The sequence below is a fragment of the Passer domesticus genome, chromosome 3 (genome assembly GCF_036417665.1).
Source record: "Passer domesticus isolate bPasDom1 chromosome 3, bPasDom1.hap1, whole genome shotgun sequence".
NCBI classification, from domain to species: Eukaryota; Metazoa; Chordata; class Aves; order Passeriformes; family Passeridae; genus Passer; species Passer domesticus.
This window is the reverse complement of record NC_087476.1, coordinates 25400780-25420855: the sequence shown is the minus strand read 5'-3', so window position 1 is coordinate 25420855 and position 20076 is coordinate 25400780. Positions and strand designations below refer to the sequence as shown.

Below are 20076 nucleotides of genomic sequence, written 5' to 3'. Positions count from 1 at the left end.
AGCCGGTGTACCCAAGCCATGTGGGCAAGCTTGAGCTCCCAGGACTCCAGACAAGTCTTCTCCTGCTGGCTGACTGTTGGAGATCTTCCTGCTAGATCAGTATCTTACATAGACTCAGGAAACTGTGCTTGTTTGTTTATAGAATTGTCTTTTGTGTAAGAAAAAAGCCATGAACTGGTGTGTGAGCAGCTGGAGGGGATGGTGCAGCTAATGGTATGATATTATTGTTGAGTCTGTATGAGAATCTGATAAGCCCATCTAATCACTTAATAATTGTTGTGGCCATGAGAGTCTAAACATTGGATGTTGTTTTACAGCAAGGTAGCAACATATCTTTCAGACAGAGCACTGTATTTTGCAAAGCCTTTTACAAGAGCAAATAGAAGAATTTACATGTGACTAAGGATTTCTTTTATTTCATAAGTCTTTTAATTTGTTTGCAAGTATACTACTAATGTATCAAAACAACTAATTTCAGATTTTAATACATAGACATATTAATCAGATTATCTTGATACTTAATTGCGAAGAATTACAGAGTTTCAAAGATAAGTATTGTTCCAGATCACAACATTTAAACTTCTGTAGTATTTTAAGTCTTCTGTCCGTGAATTAATCTGCACTTTTGTTTCATTCCTTTGCTTGGAAGGCTGGGAAGCTGCTGAAATGGGTCACTGGAGTTGGCTGAACAAACATGCATCAAGAAAAGCCCAGAGGAAAAGACAATATCTTTGGATTATGTTTGCAGCTGTTGCATTCAAGACAACTTCATTGGGAAGCCCACTTCAGTGATGACTGAATGTAATGCAAAAAAAAAAATTGCTGAAGTTTCCCAGTTTATTTTCAGTCCTTGTAGTTTTTATTATGTGTTTTCTGCCAACTTTTATAGGACTTGCCAGTCTTTGATGCATTTATGTCTGTTGTCAAATTTAGTAGACATTCAGCCTACAAATTACATTGCTCATTTCTTTAAAGAGCATTTTTTCTGAAAACATTTGCATTTTTAGAGCTGAATGCATACTCACAGAAGCAACATGGCAAGTAAAATTTCCAATACTGTTTTGTAAAGGAGAAATAAAAATATTCTGTTTGAAAAAATAGAGGTTCTAAACATTTTTGTATTTAATGGAGGCTGAACTTTATTGACATAGAAGCTAATGGGGCTTAACTTAGTGAAATGTAGCTGTTAACTTCACAATGAGTGTAGGTTTGGTCTTATTTGACTGAAATTTCAAGAAAACCATATACTTCCTAGTTCATTCTCAGCTCTTAGTTCATCTAGTTCACAGTTTAATAAAAATAGAGCATGAAGGGGAATCAGATTTCAGAATAAGTAGGCAAAATGTTTTATTCTGATTTATCTTTGTAATCAGACCAGCTGTATATATCACCTTTCATCCCAATGTGTGAGAGATTTGATTGGTTTTCAAAGGAAATTAAACTGGAGAGACTTAAATTTTTCATGGACTTAACTGAAGCAACCAGAAAAATTAGGTGAAGACCTAAACTGAAGTTTGTATTTCATTGCTATTTAAACGAGCAACACAAAGCTTAGGATAGGTGTAAATTTGAAATACTTCCATAGCTGTGTGCATATCTGATGTGACATGATGTATAAAGTGAAGCTTTATGGGAGTTGATTTGATTAGGAGAATGCAGAAGAGGAGCCACCCTTTTGAAAGAACCTTGCCAAATCAGTGCAGACCTCAACAGAGGGCAGTAGTTGAGTGGTTAAAAATATTGCTAGCAGTGATGGAAACAGCAGTACATAATGCAATCTTTTCTTCAAGGGTTTAAACATAAATAAAAAATATTTTGGATGTGAGAATTTTCCCCTAGGTTATTCTGGTTGCTGATGGAGACTTTGCATGAATAACCCAAGTTTCCCCTGTGGCACTGCATCAGTTGCAAGTTTCAGATATGTGGGAGTATCAAAGTGGGAAAGGAGCTCCTTGTGCCTCATCTTTTCTCTGGAAAGCTGCATGTTTATATATGCAGTGGCAGCATCTTTCATGCCTCGTTGTGTATGTGTGGACCACATAAGTGTGGTTGAACTTCCCATCCCTAGGCCAGATGAGTTTGAGTTCAAGCTTGTCATGAATTTGGAAGTGACGGAATAAGCAGAAAGTAGGAAAGAGAAATGAAATATTTTCACCTGAACAAGAATTTAAAAGTGGGGTTTAGATTTTCAATATTTTTAAGTGGCCCTCAATTAAACAATACATTTCAAGAATTTTTGCCTTACTTATGAATACCTAACAACATTAATTTTAGCTTGCATTTCTCAAATAGTAGGCTATATCCTTTGTGTACTGCTGGTCTGCCCTGCTGCCTCTTGGGGTTTGGTTATTTTTTTTTGCAATTCTTTCAACAGGATGAAACCCCATCATTATGACTTATCTGAAATCTCTTCTCCAGATTTCACTATCTGGACTTGTTAAATATATGTATAATTATATATTAGTTTGAATTCTTTCTTCTCACACGTGGACCATACCTCTCTCTTGATCCATGCCCATACTATCTTTCTTCCATATTTAAGCTGTGTACCTTACCAGTCTGTTTCTAGTTATGCACTTATTTTGCCCGGATGACAAGGCCTCCATTAAATTCTAAAGCAAAAAAAAAAAAGTGATGTTGACTCCAATACAAGTTCCTACAAACTGCTAACACTATTCCCTAAACTGTCCTGATAAGTGAATACCAGCAGGGAAATAAATGAAATATTATGAGTTCTGATTTCATAAATCCAAGAGGAAGCTGATCAAATTTAAAAAATACATAGAGGGGGTAAAATATAAAATGTTGCTTTTAAGCTTGACAGATGTCTTCTACTCAACAGCTGATTTAAAAATAGCATCATTATACATTTAAGTGCATGAAGTGTTCTTTTGAAATATAAAACATAAAGCACTATCTTTAGCAAAATATTCTGTTAGAGGAAACAAATGCCTAAGAAGAAACTGGATTCTCATGTGATGTTACTATGAGAAAATTGTCATATTTACCCAGGACTTTTGAAGGTGAAGATAATAAGAACTTAGAGATCCTTTAGCCAATGACTTAAATTTTCATGACAAATACTAAGGGTACGTTGCAATTCTAGTTCTCTGTTGTGGTTAGATAAAAGGTAGGAGCATAGAGACAGTGGTGAAGGTAATCTGGCCCCTAAGGAGTTACAGCTGTGCTAATCATCAAGCATTAAGAACAAGCCTGCCCTTAATAGGCCCCAGCTGGATGCAATTAAGAGGGGTATTATAAAAGAGCAGGTTGTCTGTTGGAGAGGCGAGATGGAGTTTGTTGGCTGTGCTGAGAAGAAGGAGTCAGTGCTGTGAAAAGCTGCCCGTGAGAAACCACCGAGAAGGTATGAAACCTTTGCACCAAGACGGCAACACTGTCACTTTAAGTAGTTAAGTACTGCAGAGGTTTAGATTTGGTCCTGCAACTATCACCCTTGTAGACTTGTTTATCTTGACTACTGTACTGGGGTTGAATATACAAAAAAACCCAAGCCTCTAAATCTATTTTTTCAGTATTTCTTAGAATTTCTACAGGACCTTGCAATATCTTGATATTCTTACTGTAGAAAGATGTAAGTATGTTTTATCATGGGAAGGGCATTGCTAAAATATGTAAGATTTTCCATGCTATGTGTCTTAACAGAAGTTTGACACAACAGCAGACAGGCTGTAGCATTGGTCAGTACTCGTACACTTTCATAATGGAGTTTTGTTTTATTTGCTCCTAAATTGGTCTAAGTAAGGCTGTAATTAAGAATACTCGCTAATTATATGAAATATATGATGTTGTTAAGGTTATTCAACCCTCTCCTTTGGAAAAACCTGTAGGTTTAACTTTTCAAAATAGCCTTGTTTGAACTGAGATTTTACCTTCCTGGAGACTGTTTCAGATGGTGATAGGTTTGTTGCATGTCCCCCAGTTCCTAACCAATGAGCAAGAATGAATAATTGACATAGAAGACCTGTGAGAAGTTTGTAGATGAGCAGGAGCCTCCAAGATAAGGCAGTTTAGCACAGACTGAATTGATTGGTTCCCTATTTCTTACCTATTTTGTGATTCTGGGTAACGCCCTAAAACAAATGCTTTCCCAAGAGATCATACATTATTATGCTCTATTTTCTGAATGTGATGTTGGAGATACCAGGGTCTAGCTTACAGAAGGAATGTTAGCAGTACCAGAGAAAAACCTATCATGAAATTAATTTTGTATTCAGAGCTTGAAAAATGATGAATGAATTGGTGCTCCATTTTCAACAACAACATGAAATACATTATTAAATAACTGTTTCTTAAATGAGTAGCATTTCTTCTATGCTGTAGACATTAGTTTTCTAAAAAAGTACTAAACAATACAATAGGTATTATAAACAGCAACAATATGTAGAAAAAGCGAGTGCATTTATATACGAGTATAAATATAAGTGTGATATATGAGTATTACATGAGTTTTCTTATATAAATATAGGAAAACCACCTGTCAGGGCTTTTGCAAATACCTGGGCACATGTAGAAAAACACATTGACTATATGGCCATTCATGTGTGCAAACCAGTATCAGCAGAGAAGCAAACATAACTTAGCAATGCCAAGAGCTGCCTAAGAAAAGGAGATTTCTTTTTCTAAGACTGTCACTAGGTGTAGGAACTCCAGACTTCAATATTGTCGCCATTAGAATGAAGAAGGTGGCATGGAAATTGGCAGAATTTCTGGGAGAATAAGGAGTTTGTATTCCTGCACTCGTTTTGCATTTCCTTAGGTCAGTGTGGAGGCAGGTACACTGTTCTGCTCATTCAAGCTGGTGGCATCTGGTGTGGTTGCTCAGAGATTTCAAGTTTGTCTTGAGGTGGAAAGAGCACTCAGTGGCTTCTGCATGTCAGCCCCAACAACCCCATGCAGTGCTACAGAGTGGCTGGAAAGCTGCCTGGTGGAAAAGGACCTGGGAGTGATGATCCACAGGGACCGAATAGGAGCCAGTGTGTACCCAAGGTGGCCAGGAAGGCTCATACATCTTGGCTTGTATGAGCAATAGTGTGGCCAGCAGGAGCAGGGCAGGGATTGTCCCCCTGTTTTCAGCACTGCTGAGGCCACACCTCCAGTGCTGGGTCCAGTTCTGGGCCCCTCACTGTGAGAGAGACATTGAGGGGCTGGATGAGTCCAGGGAAGGGCAATGGAGCTGGTGAAGGGTCTGGAGCACAAGTCCTGTGAGGAGCAGCTGAGGGTGCTGGGGGTGTTTAGTCTGGAGAAAAGGAGGCTCAGAGAGAATCTTACTGCTCTCCATAACTGCCTGAAAAGAAGCTGTAACAAGGTGGGGTTAGTCTTTTCTCTCAAGCAACAAGTGACAGAACAAAAGGAAATGGCCTCAAATTGTAGCAGGGGAAGTTGAGGTTGGACATTAGGAGGGATTTCTTCACAGAAAGGTTGTCAAATGTTGGACCAGGCTGTCCTGGAAAGTAACTGAATCCCTTGAGGTATTTAAAAGACTTGTAGATGTGGCACTTAGGGACATGGTTTAGTGGTGACTTGGCAGTTTAACTGTTGTTAAAGGTCTTCTCTCCAGCCTAAGCAGGTCTGTAATTCTCCCCAGGAGAGCATTGAAAAGGCATCAATGTCATGTGTTGCTTTTGGTGTAATCCTTATAGTGAACTTGACTTCCAGAAAAGCTGTTCTGATTTCCAGACACTCTGAGCTATGTAATTTTTTAGTGGTTTGTGGAAGGGAACATTGGTGTTAGAAGGATCTGACTCCTGAGTTTGTGCTTGAAATTGAGGAATGACAAAAATTCATAGGAGACCTTAGTTGCATCAACTGTTTAAGTCCAAACATTCTAATCTGAAACCTCTTTAGATGCCTCTGTGTTATAGTGTAGGTTCATAAAGTGGGCTGTCAGGTTATTCAGACTGGTGGCATTTTACTGAGCTACTTTCCAGGCACACAAAGCATAAAAAACTTTGAGTTTGTCTGATATATCAGAATAACATCCACAGGTAAAAGCAGATGAGCTTAAATTGATTAATTAACCACAGAGGGTTTATTGTGATAATCTATAGATCAGATTACCTAACAATATGTGCTTTCTTTCTGCAACTCCTGCTTCACCTGAGTTCTTAAATTACCTTAATGAGTATCTGGCTGCTGGGTTCAGCGTGACTCTTTCCTTGCTGCTCTCTGTTGGTAGAGGAAAAAACCCAGACTTCCTGGTTTGGAAAGCTCAACATTAGTACTTAAATGTCTACTAGTCCACCTAAATGTTAAAAAAACCCAAAAAAACAAACCTCAAACACAGAATCTTAATTTCTCGTTGTGAATTAAAGCCAGAGGGCTCACAGTTTTGATTGCTCGGGCAACACATAGGCTGTTTGCTCCTGTTTTTTTAAAAAAGGGGTGTTGCTACTCTGTCAGCCAGGAGAAGCCCTGGTCACTCCTTGGCTCTCCTTTCTCTGAAAAGGAAGGCAGCTCTGAAGTCTTCAAGGGCAGAATGAGAGAGTGTGGTGAAGACAAAAAGGAGCAGAATGCAGAGCTGGTGGAAATCATGTGCTGCATGGGTCAGTAACGCAGCCCGGAGCTGGGCTGGCAGGGCTGCGTGTGGAAAGGGCAGAGCTCTCTGCGGCTTTCTGTGGGTTTCCTTCCTTAGCTGGTGTTTATGTGGTCATTTACCTTTTTCTGCTTCATCTGGGGAGGTTCATTTGGTGTGCTCTGCTCTGAGTTCGAGCACACCAAACAGTGGCGCTGCATTTTTTCTCCTGGCGTGCATTTGCTTTTCTGGGAGCATTTGGGTTTTAGATTTAAAATCACAGTTGTGATGTGCTGGTGACCTTTTTCCCCCTTTAAGACTGGTGGTCACAACATGACAGGTGTCAACTTTCCTCTTCCTTATGCATTTGGGTCTGTCAGTTACAGAATTTTTAACTGTTTGTGTAATATATATGTATATATAAAGGAACAAGGGTAGTAAGCATCAATTCTTTTGTGTATATTAGCATTTGAATTGAAAATAGAGTTGAAATGAATAGTGACTTCATATTCTAACAAGATACAAGAAAGTGGATTTTTCAACCTTTTTGTTTTTCTGTCATCAAAGTAACATTTCCCAAAATGTAAGCTTCTGTATATTTGGTCAAAACTAGGTGGGGTTACCGTAGTAAAAAAGACACTGTGTACACATTGTGAAATTTTGTAGTTGAGAAACTTAGTGCTCTTTTTAAAAGAGCTGCTCATAATGAAACAGTTAAAAGTGAAAGCGTTTCTGGAATTATTTCTGTTTTCTGTTGTCTACATTTACTGAATCAAAGCTTCTACCTTATTATGATAAATAACTTAAGTCAGAAATTGTGTCTTGGTAGATGAAGGCTATGGAGAAATATATGTGTAGCAAAATATTTTCTTAATATGCCAGATTTTTTCCCCCAATAGTACAGCTTTGCTCTCTAGTTTCTCTTTCTCCTCTTTATTTGGGTCTTCAAGTAGAATAAGAGACTGTAGAACTGTGAAGTGGGGGAAAAAAGCATATGCCAGAAGCTTAGAATATCTTGAGTGGTGTGGAAAAAGCATTTAGGAAACGGCAACTCTTCTGTACAGAGGCGAACGTACAAGTACACTTCACATGCTGCCTGAAGATTTCATTGCTGCAGTGAGCTGTGGCTATAAAAGTTATAGGTGTGTTAAAAAGGACTGGAAAAAAACCAGAAAAAATGTATCTATGACTATTAAATACAAAGATATGAATGAGCATGTAGAAAGTCTGTGAGTCAAGTAAGAGGGCTATGCAAAGGCTTCACAGGCTTTTACTTGTTTTTGCTTGTGTGCCTCAATAGTCATTTTTCACTACTGTTAGGAACCCCATAAGGTGCTCAATTGGCCCAAGATGAACTCTTGTATAAGGTCTTGCTGTTTTGAAATACTTCAGTATCACACCAGAGATTTGAAAGACCTTCTGTGAATTTATTTTAATTTATTAATTGTTATATTTGACCAACCTGAAAACTGTATTTTTTAATGTAAAATACAGGACTTGTTTCAGTCTTTTAGTGATGGCACTGGGTGTACAGGGATTTTGTTTTGCTACCTGAGCTCATTGCTCATTCTCAGCCCCACTGCGAATAGGCTGAGTCAATGGAGCAGCTGCAGTTGTGTCATGCAGGGCTGAAGGGCTCTTGCTATTTTAGACTTGCACAGATGGTCCCGGTCTAACACACTGTGGCTCCTGCTCTGGGGAGCTCTGGGACAGTGACCAGGCTCTGTAGCAGTTGTGCTGGCTGTGGCCCTGCTCAAGTAGCTGGAGACAGTCTAACCACCACCCCAGCACAGGAGTTTTCTCCAGTGTGGCTTGGCAGAACACATGCTTGTGCTCCCTACCTGTAAGTGGGATGATTTCTTACCCTGAATCCATTGCACTTATTATTTCTCCCCAGCGTTTCATGGACAATCATTGATGCTACTTGCCACGCCAGGGACAAACTGCTGGCAGTGGCTGGGTCCCATATCTGGATTACTGGACATCCCTGTTTATTTTGTAGAGGGTTAAGAGTCCTTTCCCTGACTGAAGCAGTAACTAGTCCTTGTGTGTTTGAACAAGGGTGCTATGCCAGTTGAAAAACATAATGATTAAATTAGCTTTCATATGGCAACAAATTTTCTATTGCCTAATACACTAGTAATAATTTGATTATATAGACCATGAGTAGCATTTATAGTTCTTAAGGTTTGCCATGACCTTTTCAGTACATTTTGAGTGTCAGTTGACTTGAAGGCAGTTAAATTTTTATCAGTAGGCTATTGTAATACCTGAGGGGCTGTTGCCCTGGAGGAACTCACCTGGATCATCAAGAAAATTTTTCATATAATGCTGTGATGTACCGAAAGAAACATTTCTGTGCTATTATTTTGATTAGATATTTTGGAGCTTTTACAGGCTATTTTGTTTTTAAAACTTGTTAGAAAATTAATTTTCTGAAGGTCTTCATAAAAAAAACAACTACTGCATTGTTTGTAGAGCTGTTAAAACATTTGTTTTTCCTTTTTACCTCTAGATGAGCGTGACAAAGTACAAAAGAAGACATTCACAAAATGGATAAATCAGCATCTCATGAAGGTCAGTTGTTATTTCTGTCATGTTTGGATGACTGATTGCTACAGCAGTGATTGTGTCTTACTACATGTTTGATTTCAGGATGCAACTGTGTTACACGTAAGGAAGATATTAAATTGTGAGGTTTATGCATGTGCTTTGTCTTTGAGGAGTTGAAATGCTGCCCAAGGTGACTTAATGGAATACTTGAATTTGAAATTAAAAAGAGTCAAAGTTGATTTGTTTCTATAAGACTTGGCTCACTTTTGGAATTAGTGTGTCATGGCTGTAGAACCACAGCTAAGGCAAATGAAGGAAAACAATATTTGAAGTACCATGGTGAGGAGAGGGGAATAACCTTGAGACAGAGATCTCTAGATCATCCTGTGGCATCAATATACTGCTCATGGATTAGAAATAGAGATTTTCCAGGGGCAAAAGTCACTTTTCAGTATCTGTCTTTTCAATAGCAGTGAACTTTGCTTCAGGGACAGAGCATATTATTTTAACACCATTTACAGATTTTACTTGACAGAGAACTAAAAGCTGAGAGTTCACCTTTACTTGCATGGCCCTTCAATTCTAAATGTGCTAAATTTGCTGTCTCTGAAGAAACAGATTGTATAATCACTTGACATAACTTCCTTTGATATCCTCCCCACTCTGAGGTAGAATTCATGTAAAAGTCACATTAAATAAAAATGTATCTGAGTTGATAAAAATAAAACCTGTCAGAGTTGAGAATTAATGAGTGCTATAGTCAAATACTGTTGGAGAGATCTCCTTGTATTCATGTTTAGAGAAAAATAGTATTTTTAGGGAACAACTTCATTATTTCTTTCTTTCTTATAGCTGCTCTTGTGGGTATTTGAGCAATATTGGACACTGAAACAAAAAAGTTTCTACAGGGTTGTGGATGTTTAGAACTACCTTTTTTGTTTCACATCTTTTAAAATTTTGGCATGTATGTAGCTCTTGGAAATGGTGTGATGTGGGAAATTAACCAGGTTTGGAACTGAAGTTAGACTCAGTTTTGTCTTTTGCAAGAGACCTCTCTTGCAGAGGGATCTTTTGGTCCTTCTCATCATGACTGAGCCATCAGCCTCTGCGCAGCATCCGGCCTTTCTGTGGCCAGGGTGAGTCTGGAGTCACAGAACTGCTCATACCAATTGGCTTCCCTTGGTGAATTTTAGACCCAAGGGAAACATGCTGTATCTAGAAACAGCTGCTCAAGGGACCCTTTCTATACAGAAGCTTCTTCCTTTTATTCCTAAAACATACAAGTGGCCCCATGTCCCTGCAGAAAATTTTACTTGCTAATGAAAAAAGACAAAAGGCAGTTCTGCAGCCTTCCTTTAATGAATTTTGCCTTATGTTTATAATATAAGAAATGTATCCATTGTAGAATATTTCAGAGAAATTAAAGGAAAAAAAAAAAAGCATCCAGGAAGGTTGCCAGGACTCTGGAAGTAAAATGCAATATAGAAATTAATGAGGCATTTCTTCATGTAATTGAGGGTAATTGTTGTCATGTTTATAGGAGCCACTCATGTTTTTGTGTATTAAAGAAGCATTTTCAAAAAGCATATTAGGCTTTTTTGCATCCCACAGAAAACTAATCTGAATCTTTTTGGAGAGCAATCCTTTAATATGGGTCAAAAATAGTGCTTTATTTTACAGAAGAGCAGTGTACTGAAAATGATATTTCTATACAACTGCATTTTACACATTTCTAAAACATGCACAGTCATCATTGCCATGCTGTCAACCTCTTGGGAGTGGCTTAAAAGAGATTTAAATTCTAAACCCATAAAGAAATGAGGGTAAAGGGTTCACTCTAAATCCTTTTCCATTGCTTGCCAAGGTCAGTGGCCTTAGTCCTTCATTTCCAAATAGTCTGGGCTGGGTGATTACAGAGGAATAGATGCAGATAGAAGAGACAGATGGGGTGTGTTGACTGTGTGTATTGCTGGCCTTGGTCTTCATCTCAGATTGCTCACTTTAGAATTCAATTTAAGGGTTGCTAGCTCACACAAATATAGTTTGACTATAGATCTTCCATTAACTTGGAATTTACGTAACAATTCAGCTTTGTCTTGTGGAAGTAGTTTGAAAGCAGGTGGTGGTACAGTTGTCACATTTCTGTTCTTAGACATTGTTTCTAGAACAGTGACTTGCATGGAAATTAAAATCAACCTTTCAAGTGTTCTCTGTCTTACGATGTAAGGGCATATTTAGAAAACACTATATTGTGGAGGGAAGGTAGAAAAAATAGCACAGTAAGAGTACATTTCTAGCAGAGACAATGGACCTCTCCTAGTTAATGCACTAACTTGGAATTTAGCCCTCATTTTCAGTTATCTCATACTTAATACTAATCATATTCAAGTCATATTTGCACATTCACTACCAATACTTTGTTTCAGACAAACCAAGATGGGAATTGTCTCATTTCAGGCATTGCAATAGGTTTATTTGAGTTGGTTACCCAGACTTCTTTAGTAGATAGCTGAGGGAACAGGCCCTTTTAAATGTCCCTCCACCAAGACATCTACCTAACGGGAAGATGAGTTTTATCCTAGAAATGCTTTTGCTCCACTGACTGTAAAAGGAAGTCAGTGTGCTTTGTCTGTAACATGTAGAGTTCAACAAGAAGCAGAAAAGATGATAATGAAATTATGAGAGTTCTTGGGAAAGAACAGACCATGCATGTGGGCATGGCCCCACTATGGGCGTGGGGATGGATCACATTTTAATTATGTCTTTTTTCCCTCCTATTTGTATTTGCTTTCTTTTTCCTGTTTCTTTTCTCTGTCCCCTGATTTTTCTTTTGCTTTTTTTTCTCTTTCTGTTCTCGTCTCTTTCCGCATTTTCCTTTCTTATTTAGTGCTTTCCTTCCTCATTATAATTCAACTCCTATTTTTCTGCAGTCCTTGAGAAATTCCCAAATTTTCATGCTTTTATACTATTATATCCAAGAGGTTTTATTCTAGGTCAGCAGCAATGATGCTTTTACGAGTTCCCATCTTTTGCTGGGGAATGGCATGGGAGCCTACTGTCACTCTTCTAATTAAGTTCTATATGTATGGGATTTCCTGAGTAACCACACACAAGAAGATGACTATAAATATTTACCCTTCTGCTGTCTGTTGCCCATCTCTAGTTGCATTAGATTCAAAGCTTGTAAGTGCATAATATTTAAAATTCGGTTAGTCCCTTGCCAGTTTAGTTGAGCAGCAAAGCATGTTATGTGCTTTGCTAAAATAGAAACACAGTCATTGCAGAAATATTTCCTGCTCATGTTCTTAAGATACCTAGTTTTTGACAGGTACACAATGTGTTATTTGCAAAATTCAGCTGTTAAAGTTATCTTTGAATTCCACAGTTTAAGGTCAAGTGGACTGTCACACTAATTTTTTTAATGCTGAATTTTTTCTTTTGAATTGATAACAGATTTTCTGAGGACTGGTTGGAGCTTTAGACTTGCTAAGGCTACTGTTTGCTGTCTGATGGTGTGGCTCCAGTTTAAATGTTATCTTTTATGTCTTGTTGACACACAGGCTGGAGAGGTGAGATATTGGACTTTAGACTTGCCTGCTGCTGTGGTATGAGCTTCCAGGGAGAATTCACATACCAGTGTAGTGTGGTGGTGGGGTAGAGATCTCTCTTCTTGGAAGCAGCCTCTGCTTCCAGCAAGTGTTTCACTTTGTTGCTGTAAAAATACGGTGTTAAATCTTGCTTGAGCAGTAAGAAACCCTTGATGTGACAACAGCAGGTAAATTTTTGGCTGCAAGTTATATTCTTGTGTATTGTTCTCATGTGGTCCTAAAGTGCCCCAGAAGAAATCCAGCCTCCATGAAAGCCCAGAAATTCTTCCTGACATCCTATGAATTCAAAACTCTAAAACTAAGGAAATAGAGAGGCAAGTATGAAACACAGGTGGAGGATGAGATGAAAGTCAGTAAATAAAAGAAGCTGTTGATGAAAACAGAATAAAAGCAGATAAATTCCTCTTTGTTGTTGATTTTCTTTTTAAAATAAATTTAAAATACTTTTGTAGGGCCAGGTCCTAGTCCTGAGAGATCAAATGGGCAATTTTGAAATACTTTGTTTTTTTTATTAGAACTTATATGTACAGAACATCAAACTAAAAGCAAGGCAAACAGAGACTGGCTAGTGATATAGTGAACACTTCCCTTTAAGGTAAAATGTTTCTTCCTTTTCATGGAATAAAAAGTTGTAGAGAGCCTCTTAATTGGCCTTCTAGCAACACTCTGTGCCTGGGCATCTCCCTGAAGAGGGACAGCTGTCCCCTCCATGGCACTGACAGGGAGCCCAGCCCTCTGGTGCCACCCACCCTCAGGTTGGGTTTTGGGACCCTTGGCTGACCATGTATTGGGAGGAACAAGCTGCTGATGGGTGCAATGGGCAGCATCCCTTCGCAGTCATTAGTTGCTCCAAGAGTCACTTTAAAAGGTGTTATTAACCAGAAGGCTTTTGCAAGTAGCAGGACAAAATGCTTTTCAAAACTGTTGTTTTAAAGCCCAGTGCTCAAAACCATGTACTGTGTTGCAGTGGTAGTGCATTAGCGAGAGAGAGAACAGCTTTTTATTGTGCAAAGACCAAATGAATAATTCAGAATAGAAACCTGAAGATATTGATTCCTGTGTGTCCTTCAGGCAGCACAGGGTTTGCAAATGGCCTCTTAGGTCGATTGCTTTGTGAAATGTTCAGGTATGACCTTAATGGCAGCAGGATATTCCTGATAGAGCTCAGTCATTCCTTGCCGAAAGCCGGCACTTTACTGACACTAGTGGTTGTCACTTGAGGTAGCATGCTCTCAGTGTCTTCTCTTCCAGCCAAGCAGTTAAAATGTAATTTAAAATTCCCCCCCTCTGCTTTTAGAAATAAGTACTTTGTAGCTCTACATTGTTATTAAAGGATGAGGCGCCTGGCAGTAGCTCTTTAAAACATTCTTAATTTAACACCTTTTGATTTTGAAACACACTCAGAAAAAGCTGCTCCCTCCCCCACCTTGTTAAATAAATTAAGACTGATTCCTTGATGTGCTGGTGCATCTAAATGAGTTTTGTATACTCTCCCCCCAGTTTATTCTGACAGCTGCTGCAAACTGTGTTGGGCGCAACTTGTGTAAAATTCCACTTCAGTGCGGTCCCCAGCTTGCTTTAGGCATTGAGTGCAGCTGAAGTATCAGTATTTCCTCCTTTATTTTGGAATTCAGTTGTTTATCTATGTCTACTGTCTTATGGGTGGACAGAAGAATATTTCAGTTTTTCTCAAAAGTTTTTCCTGTTGTATTTTCAGAATTAATTCTAAAAGGTCATGAAGTGCTTTTTCTTTGAGACATAGTCTTTCTTAAAAATAAATAAAATTAACTCTTGAAGAACATAATCAGTGAATGGTGTGAAGGAGTTTTTGTTATTTTCCCTGGAAATATGCACAATTTTAGTTGATTAATTTTGTACACATTTTTTCAAAAATCCTCCACTTGGCGGTAAACCACACTGCTTAATATGATCTGTAGCCGTTTGCAAAGCAGCTCAGCAAGCAAACTGGGGACTTTTTTGGTGTTTAATTAAAGTTTAGATGACGGAGTAAAGTAACCAGGAAACAGTGAGAAAAAGCAGTGACAAATGCCACAAGTTAAAGCTGCAAAAGGGGAGGAAATTGTACAAAGTTTTAAAGGATAATGATGAATTGCATCACAAAAATCTCTCTGCCAGTAAGCAAATAAATAAATAAGCAAATTCAAGTCAATAAAAACGGTGCCATAGATTTTAAGTTTATTTGATCCTCTTTAATGCATTCAGACTTCATGACTAATTGGGAACAGGAAAGAGAATAACTGAAACCAGTAAATTAAATATGCAAGAAATATAGGCTAGCTTGAGCATATTGACATTTTTATGGCATGCAACCCTATTGAACCAGTTGAGCACATGCTTTTATGTGTGTTGGGGTTTTTAAGAAAATGGTTTATATAGGTGCTCTTATATGAAAGAATGAGTATAAGGAGGACTAAGTCTGCCATGCAATGACTGCACCATGAATCGGACCACTAGAATCAATATGCTTCCTATTATAGACTTAATATGTTAATGTATTAATTAATGCTCTTTTTTGTTCAGTCCATTGTTTGCAATTAGTTCTCAGCATAGATTTTATTTAATATTATTGATTCCTTGGAGATCACGAGAGATAAAATTCTAGCATTTGCAATTAAGTGTTGACTTTTTAATTAATTGTTAAATTATGCATGGGCTTATTTTTATCTATACACTTTTGATGTATCTGTATCTAATAGTAACTCGTATATCAGTTTAGGGTTTGATCTAGCTCCCTTTGGGCTAATGTAACTGTGCCATTGGCTCCAGTGGGAGCAGTTTTTGCCCCAATATGTGGACTCCAGACAGTGAACAACTTCAAACATTTAATCATAAACATTGCCTAAGTCTTTTGTTCTATAGCAATATTTCATATACTCTGGAAAGCGAGGCTTGTCCTGAGGTAGTGTAGATGTGAGACTGTGGGGACCTAAGAAGGCATCAGAATAAACATATTTTTCCTGTAAGGAAATGCGTTCTCTGTTAAAGACATTTATAGTGCTTTGAACAGGACATTTAAAGGCAATCACATAGCATCACAATGCTCCTCTACTTAGAGTACCTTGATTTTAATTGGAATAATATTTTATCCGCCAGCCTTAGTATTTTTTACCTACTTCAGGCATGTTTGGAGTGTGTTTCCTTTGGTGAGGGTTAGTTTTAGAGCAGGGTTCAATGTTACTGGCATTACATTTGCATACTTTAAACAATTCCACCCTGGTGAGTTACATTTGATGGCATGTAGTACAGGCAGGAGTGGTGAGGCCAAGTTGGAAACTCAAGGGGTGATGAGAAATGAGTGTACTGAAACACTGTGCCACGCTTCTGGCCAAAGAAAAAAGGCAGTATGACTGCTGTTGATTGGAGGCATTGAGCTGTATCAAGAAAATTGATGGTGGATTTTTGGTCACTAACTTAGCATTGGAAAGAGAGAACTGTGTAGCAGTGGGGAAAATAATTTATCCTCATAACTGACAGAAGGGACAATGTGGAATTCTGCATTTGAAAACCTGTGAAGGACCCCTCCACAGCCTACCTACGTAAGAAAGGCATTTCTGTAGCACAGCCCAGCTCATCCCCAAGCAAGTGTGAAAACCACACTTGCTGTTCTGTTCCCTGCCTGCTGCAGGAGCTGAGGTGGCTGCCTCTGGTGTGGACAAGTTTCATGAGTGAAATGCCAGCCAGAGAGACCTTCAGCCAGCCAGATTCAGAAAGTTGCTATCAAAGTTGCTTTGTTAGATAGATCTGGACTGGCTGGGCTGCTTCAAAATGTAAAAAAGGAAGGTAATTTGGAAGCAAGTGGTTGTAAACCCCAGGGTCACTTTTCAAAGCAAAGAGAGAAGTAAGAAGTAATAGCAAGATAATGAACTGGAGAAAGCAATAGGTAGGGTCTCCTGGGGGAGTAATACAGGAGAGGCAGAAATGCAGGAGATCCAACAGCTATTGAAGGTGTTTGTGTAAGAGGCACAAAGGCAGGCTACAGCCAGGCATAAGAGATAGGAGACATTGTATAGAAAATACTGCTGCTTTCAAGGTGTGTGAAATACAAAGGAGCTGTACAAGAAGTGGAAATAAGGGTAGCAGGACTAAAAGTTTGTATAAAGGAATTAATAAAGCAATGTGGGGTAAAATCAAAGAAGTACAAGGTCCAGAATTAGTTAACGTGACATGGAAGATCACAAGAGAAAGGCCCTGTAATTATGGCAGTATATGAAGAAAAAAATATTTTTTTGACATACATTACCAAGGAAAAGAAAAAGACAAATAGTTTTGACCAATGTAGAAATGTCTGAATTACTTTGGTCTCTTTGTTCTATAAAATGGTGAAATATGTTTTAATAAGATGAGGGTGAAATTCAGATAAGGAAACAGCAGATTGAAGAATATTTGGATAAGTTACATTTTCTTGTCACATGGTTTATTTATCCAACAGTTAGTAACAAACTGGTTTGTAGCATTTTATCATTCTATTTAAGAACACAGAGGAGAGAGGAGACTTCTAGAAGTCTGCAATTACAATAAACATAATACGTCTCTGCCAAGGAGAATAAAAGAATGAGGAGGTCTGGACCTTGCAGGGTGATTTCTCTCCCAGGAGAGACTGTGGAACATCTGATCTTTGAAACCAGGTGGACAAAGCGGCAGTGGTGCAAATGGTGTGCCTATACTTGTTTACCTGCTGTAAAAAAACCATGTAGTCTCATTACCAGACCACTGTCACAAAATTTGAATGAAAGGATAGCTGATAGAGCTTGCTGGAGTATTGCCATTAATAATGGCTGCAACTGCAGCTGGTGCTGGAAGGAGCCAATGCCCTTGGTTGTTGCTGCTGCCATGGGTGCTGCCAGGTGCTGCAGCAGCAGCACCTGGCTCTGGGAGGCAACACCCATAACACCCATGAGCAAGGACCTTCCACAGAGAGGGAGCATCCCAGTGCCTGCTGCCCTCACTGTGCATGATGTACATCACTGTATATCAAGTGAGGTTTCTGCGACTTTACCTTTGCAGGGAAAGGTACACCTGTTTTCTCTCTGGCTGTACATCTCTCTGGCTCCAGCCTTTTGTCATGTCAGCAACAGCTGCCATTCTTGCCCTGCCACAAACCTCACAGGGCTCATTGCTTGCCCTGGGCTGTGTTGGATTATGCCCAGGGATTTCCAGGAACTACACAAGCTCTTCACCCCTGCCTGTGGACAGCATGGTGCTTAGGAGACGAGGAGGCAGCTTGTAATTCTGCTCTCTCATGGACACACTTGTGGGCACGTGGCTGTGAAACTCAGCCTGTATAACTTCTGATCTCTGCGTGGGCAAGAGGTTTGTACCCATCTCTAACAAAGTAGCAAGAAGATAACTTTTCTTGGAAGACCAAGGGTAGGTTGTGATAATTTGAGTTTGTTTAGTCTGAAACTAAGAAGATTGAAGGGAGACATGATAATGTGTCCTCAGTACGTAAAAAGTGTTTATGCAGAGGCTGGTGAACACATGATTTCTGAGGTCAAAATTTAGGGGAAGGGACAATAAAAACATCACTGTATTTTACTGGAGATTTAGTTTGGAGATTAGTGAGGAAAAAAGTCCCTCTCTGTAAAGCCAAGTGTAGTCAAACACTGAAGCACTTGTACTGTGTTTTATATTTCCTTCAACTGGGTTTTCAAGAATAAATTAGAGAAGCATCTCTAGTGTTTTTTAGCCAAACTGCACAGGACTGAGTGATTTGTTCAGTCTTTTTTAACCTTACACTTTTACTATTTTCTGACAGCCTTGTAAGGCACAGCCCTTCTCTGGTGAAATATTATTCAATTCTTGAGCCTTGAAGCTGATCACTGCAAAATTTCTTAGCAAAGCTTATCTTTTTATTACTTTAGTGATTTCAATCTGCATTAATCCTACAGTTCCAGTGAGAATGCCTTCTTTGAGATGGTTGCCATGTAAAGTGAAGCTTAGCGATGTTTGCTTTATATTCTTTGTTAATTGTTTATCACATTTATACCTTTGTAAATAAAACATTTTTAAAAGGGGAGAACAGATGTTACAAAAGAGCAAATCCACTTGGTTGTGAGTCACACTTTCTTTGTTTTAGTTGTTTCTGAAATATATAAATATCTTTAGTCTTGTACACAAAAACACCAGAACAAAGTGTACTGATCTGAAGAAAAATGTAAAAGAATTACAGTGGTGCAAATGAGGGGAGAGAGATGGAAATTCTGTGCCTTGAAATCACAACTTATGCAGTAAGTGATGTTGGCGGGGAGTATGAGTGGAGGGCATGGAACCTCACATGTGGCATCAGCCCCTCATGTTCTTTTTGAATTATCCACAAAATGAAGGTTAACTCAGTGTAGTAGATTCTAAAACTAGCTGCACATCTGTGACTTTATATTTTAGAACTTCAAATTGTAGCAGTGATGGAGTAGACATCCATTTTATGTTAGTAAATATGCATTTCTGCTTGTGAATCTGCAGGGGTTTCACTGAGGTGGATTTGCTGATGACAGTATGCAAATTTACAAGCAGACAGCCAAGACTGTGCTGAGGATTAATAGCAGTGGGGGTAGTGCTGTGATAGTGATAATAAGTAACTGGAGTGGGACCTGGGGGATATCCTGAGTGGTTGGATCAGTGCTGGTTGGAGAGAACCTTCCAGCCTGTTCCTCAAAATGTTTTGAGATGTGTCCAGTTCTGTGCTCTCCAGTACAAGAGAGACATGGACCTCCTGAAGCAGGTCCAACAGAGGGCAAATAAGATGATTTAGAGACTGGAGCATTTCTCTTACAAGGAAAGGCTGAGGTTGCTGGGCGAGTTGAGCCTCAAGAAGAGGTGACTGAGAGGGAACTCATCACTGTGCATGAGTATGTAAAGGATGGGTGTCAGGGAGAGGGACCAGGCTCTTCTCAGTGGTGCCAAGGAGGACAAGAGGCATTGAGCAGAAATCTGAAGCACAGGAACTTCCACCTGATTATAAGGAAGAACTTTTTTACTGTGCGAGTGACCAAGCACTGGAACAGATTGTGGAGTCTTCCTTACTAGAGATATTCAAGAGCCGTGAATGTGCTCTTGGGTGACCCCAATATGAAGGCTGGACCAAATGACCCACTGTGGTCCCTTCAAATTTGGCTCATTCTGTGATGATGTTAAAGGAGTTTTTGATTTTTTTATTTCCTGTAGGAAGCAGAAAGGACTTGTGACATTTAGGACACTTGCTTAAAGTTCTGTACAATGATGCTGTTTCAAATATTACACATCTACTGAAATCCACAAAAGGACTCCTCGATGTGTGTGTTTATGTCCCACTGTTTGATATATATCTAAGATTATACCTCTGATTGCACACTTGCTGATTTGGGGATTAGGAAAATAGTGGAACAC

General features: G+C 39.0%; 1 protein-coding gene across 10 annotated transcripts in view; it reads left to right on the top strand.

Moving 5' to 3' along the window:
* Positions 1-20076, top strand: part of LOC135296195 (dystonin-like) — a 288180-nt gene that overhangs the window by 78089 nt on the left and 190015 nt on the right. For all 10 annotated transcript variants that reach the window (XM_064412231.1, XM_064412229.1, XM_064412227.1 and 7 more), the window contains one exon: positions 9048-9109. In XM_064412231.1, the coding sequence (XP_064268301.1) occupies positions 9048-9109 (62 nt within the window). The remainder of the gene's footprint in view (positions 1-9047; positions 9110-20076) is intronic.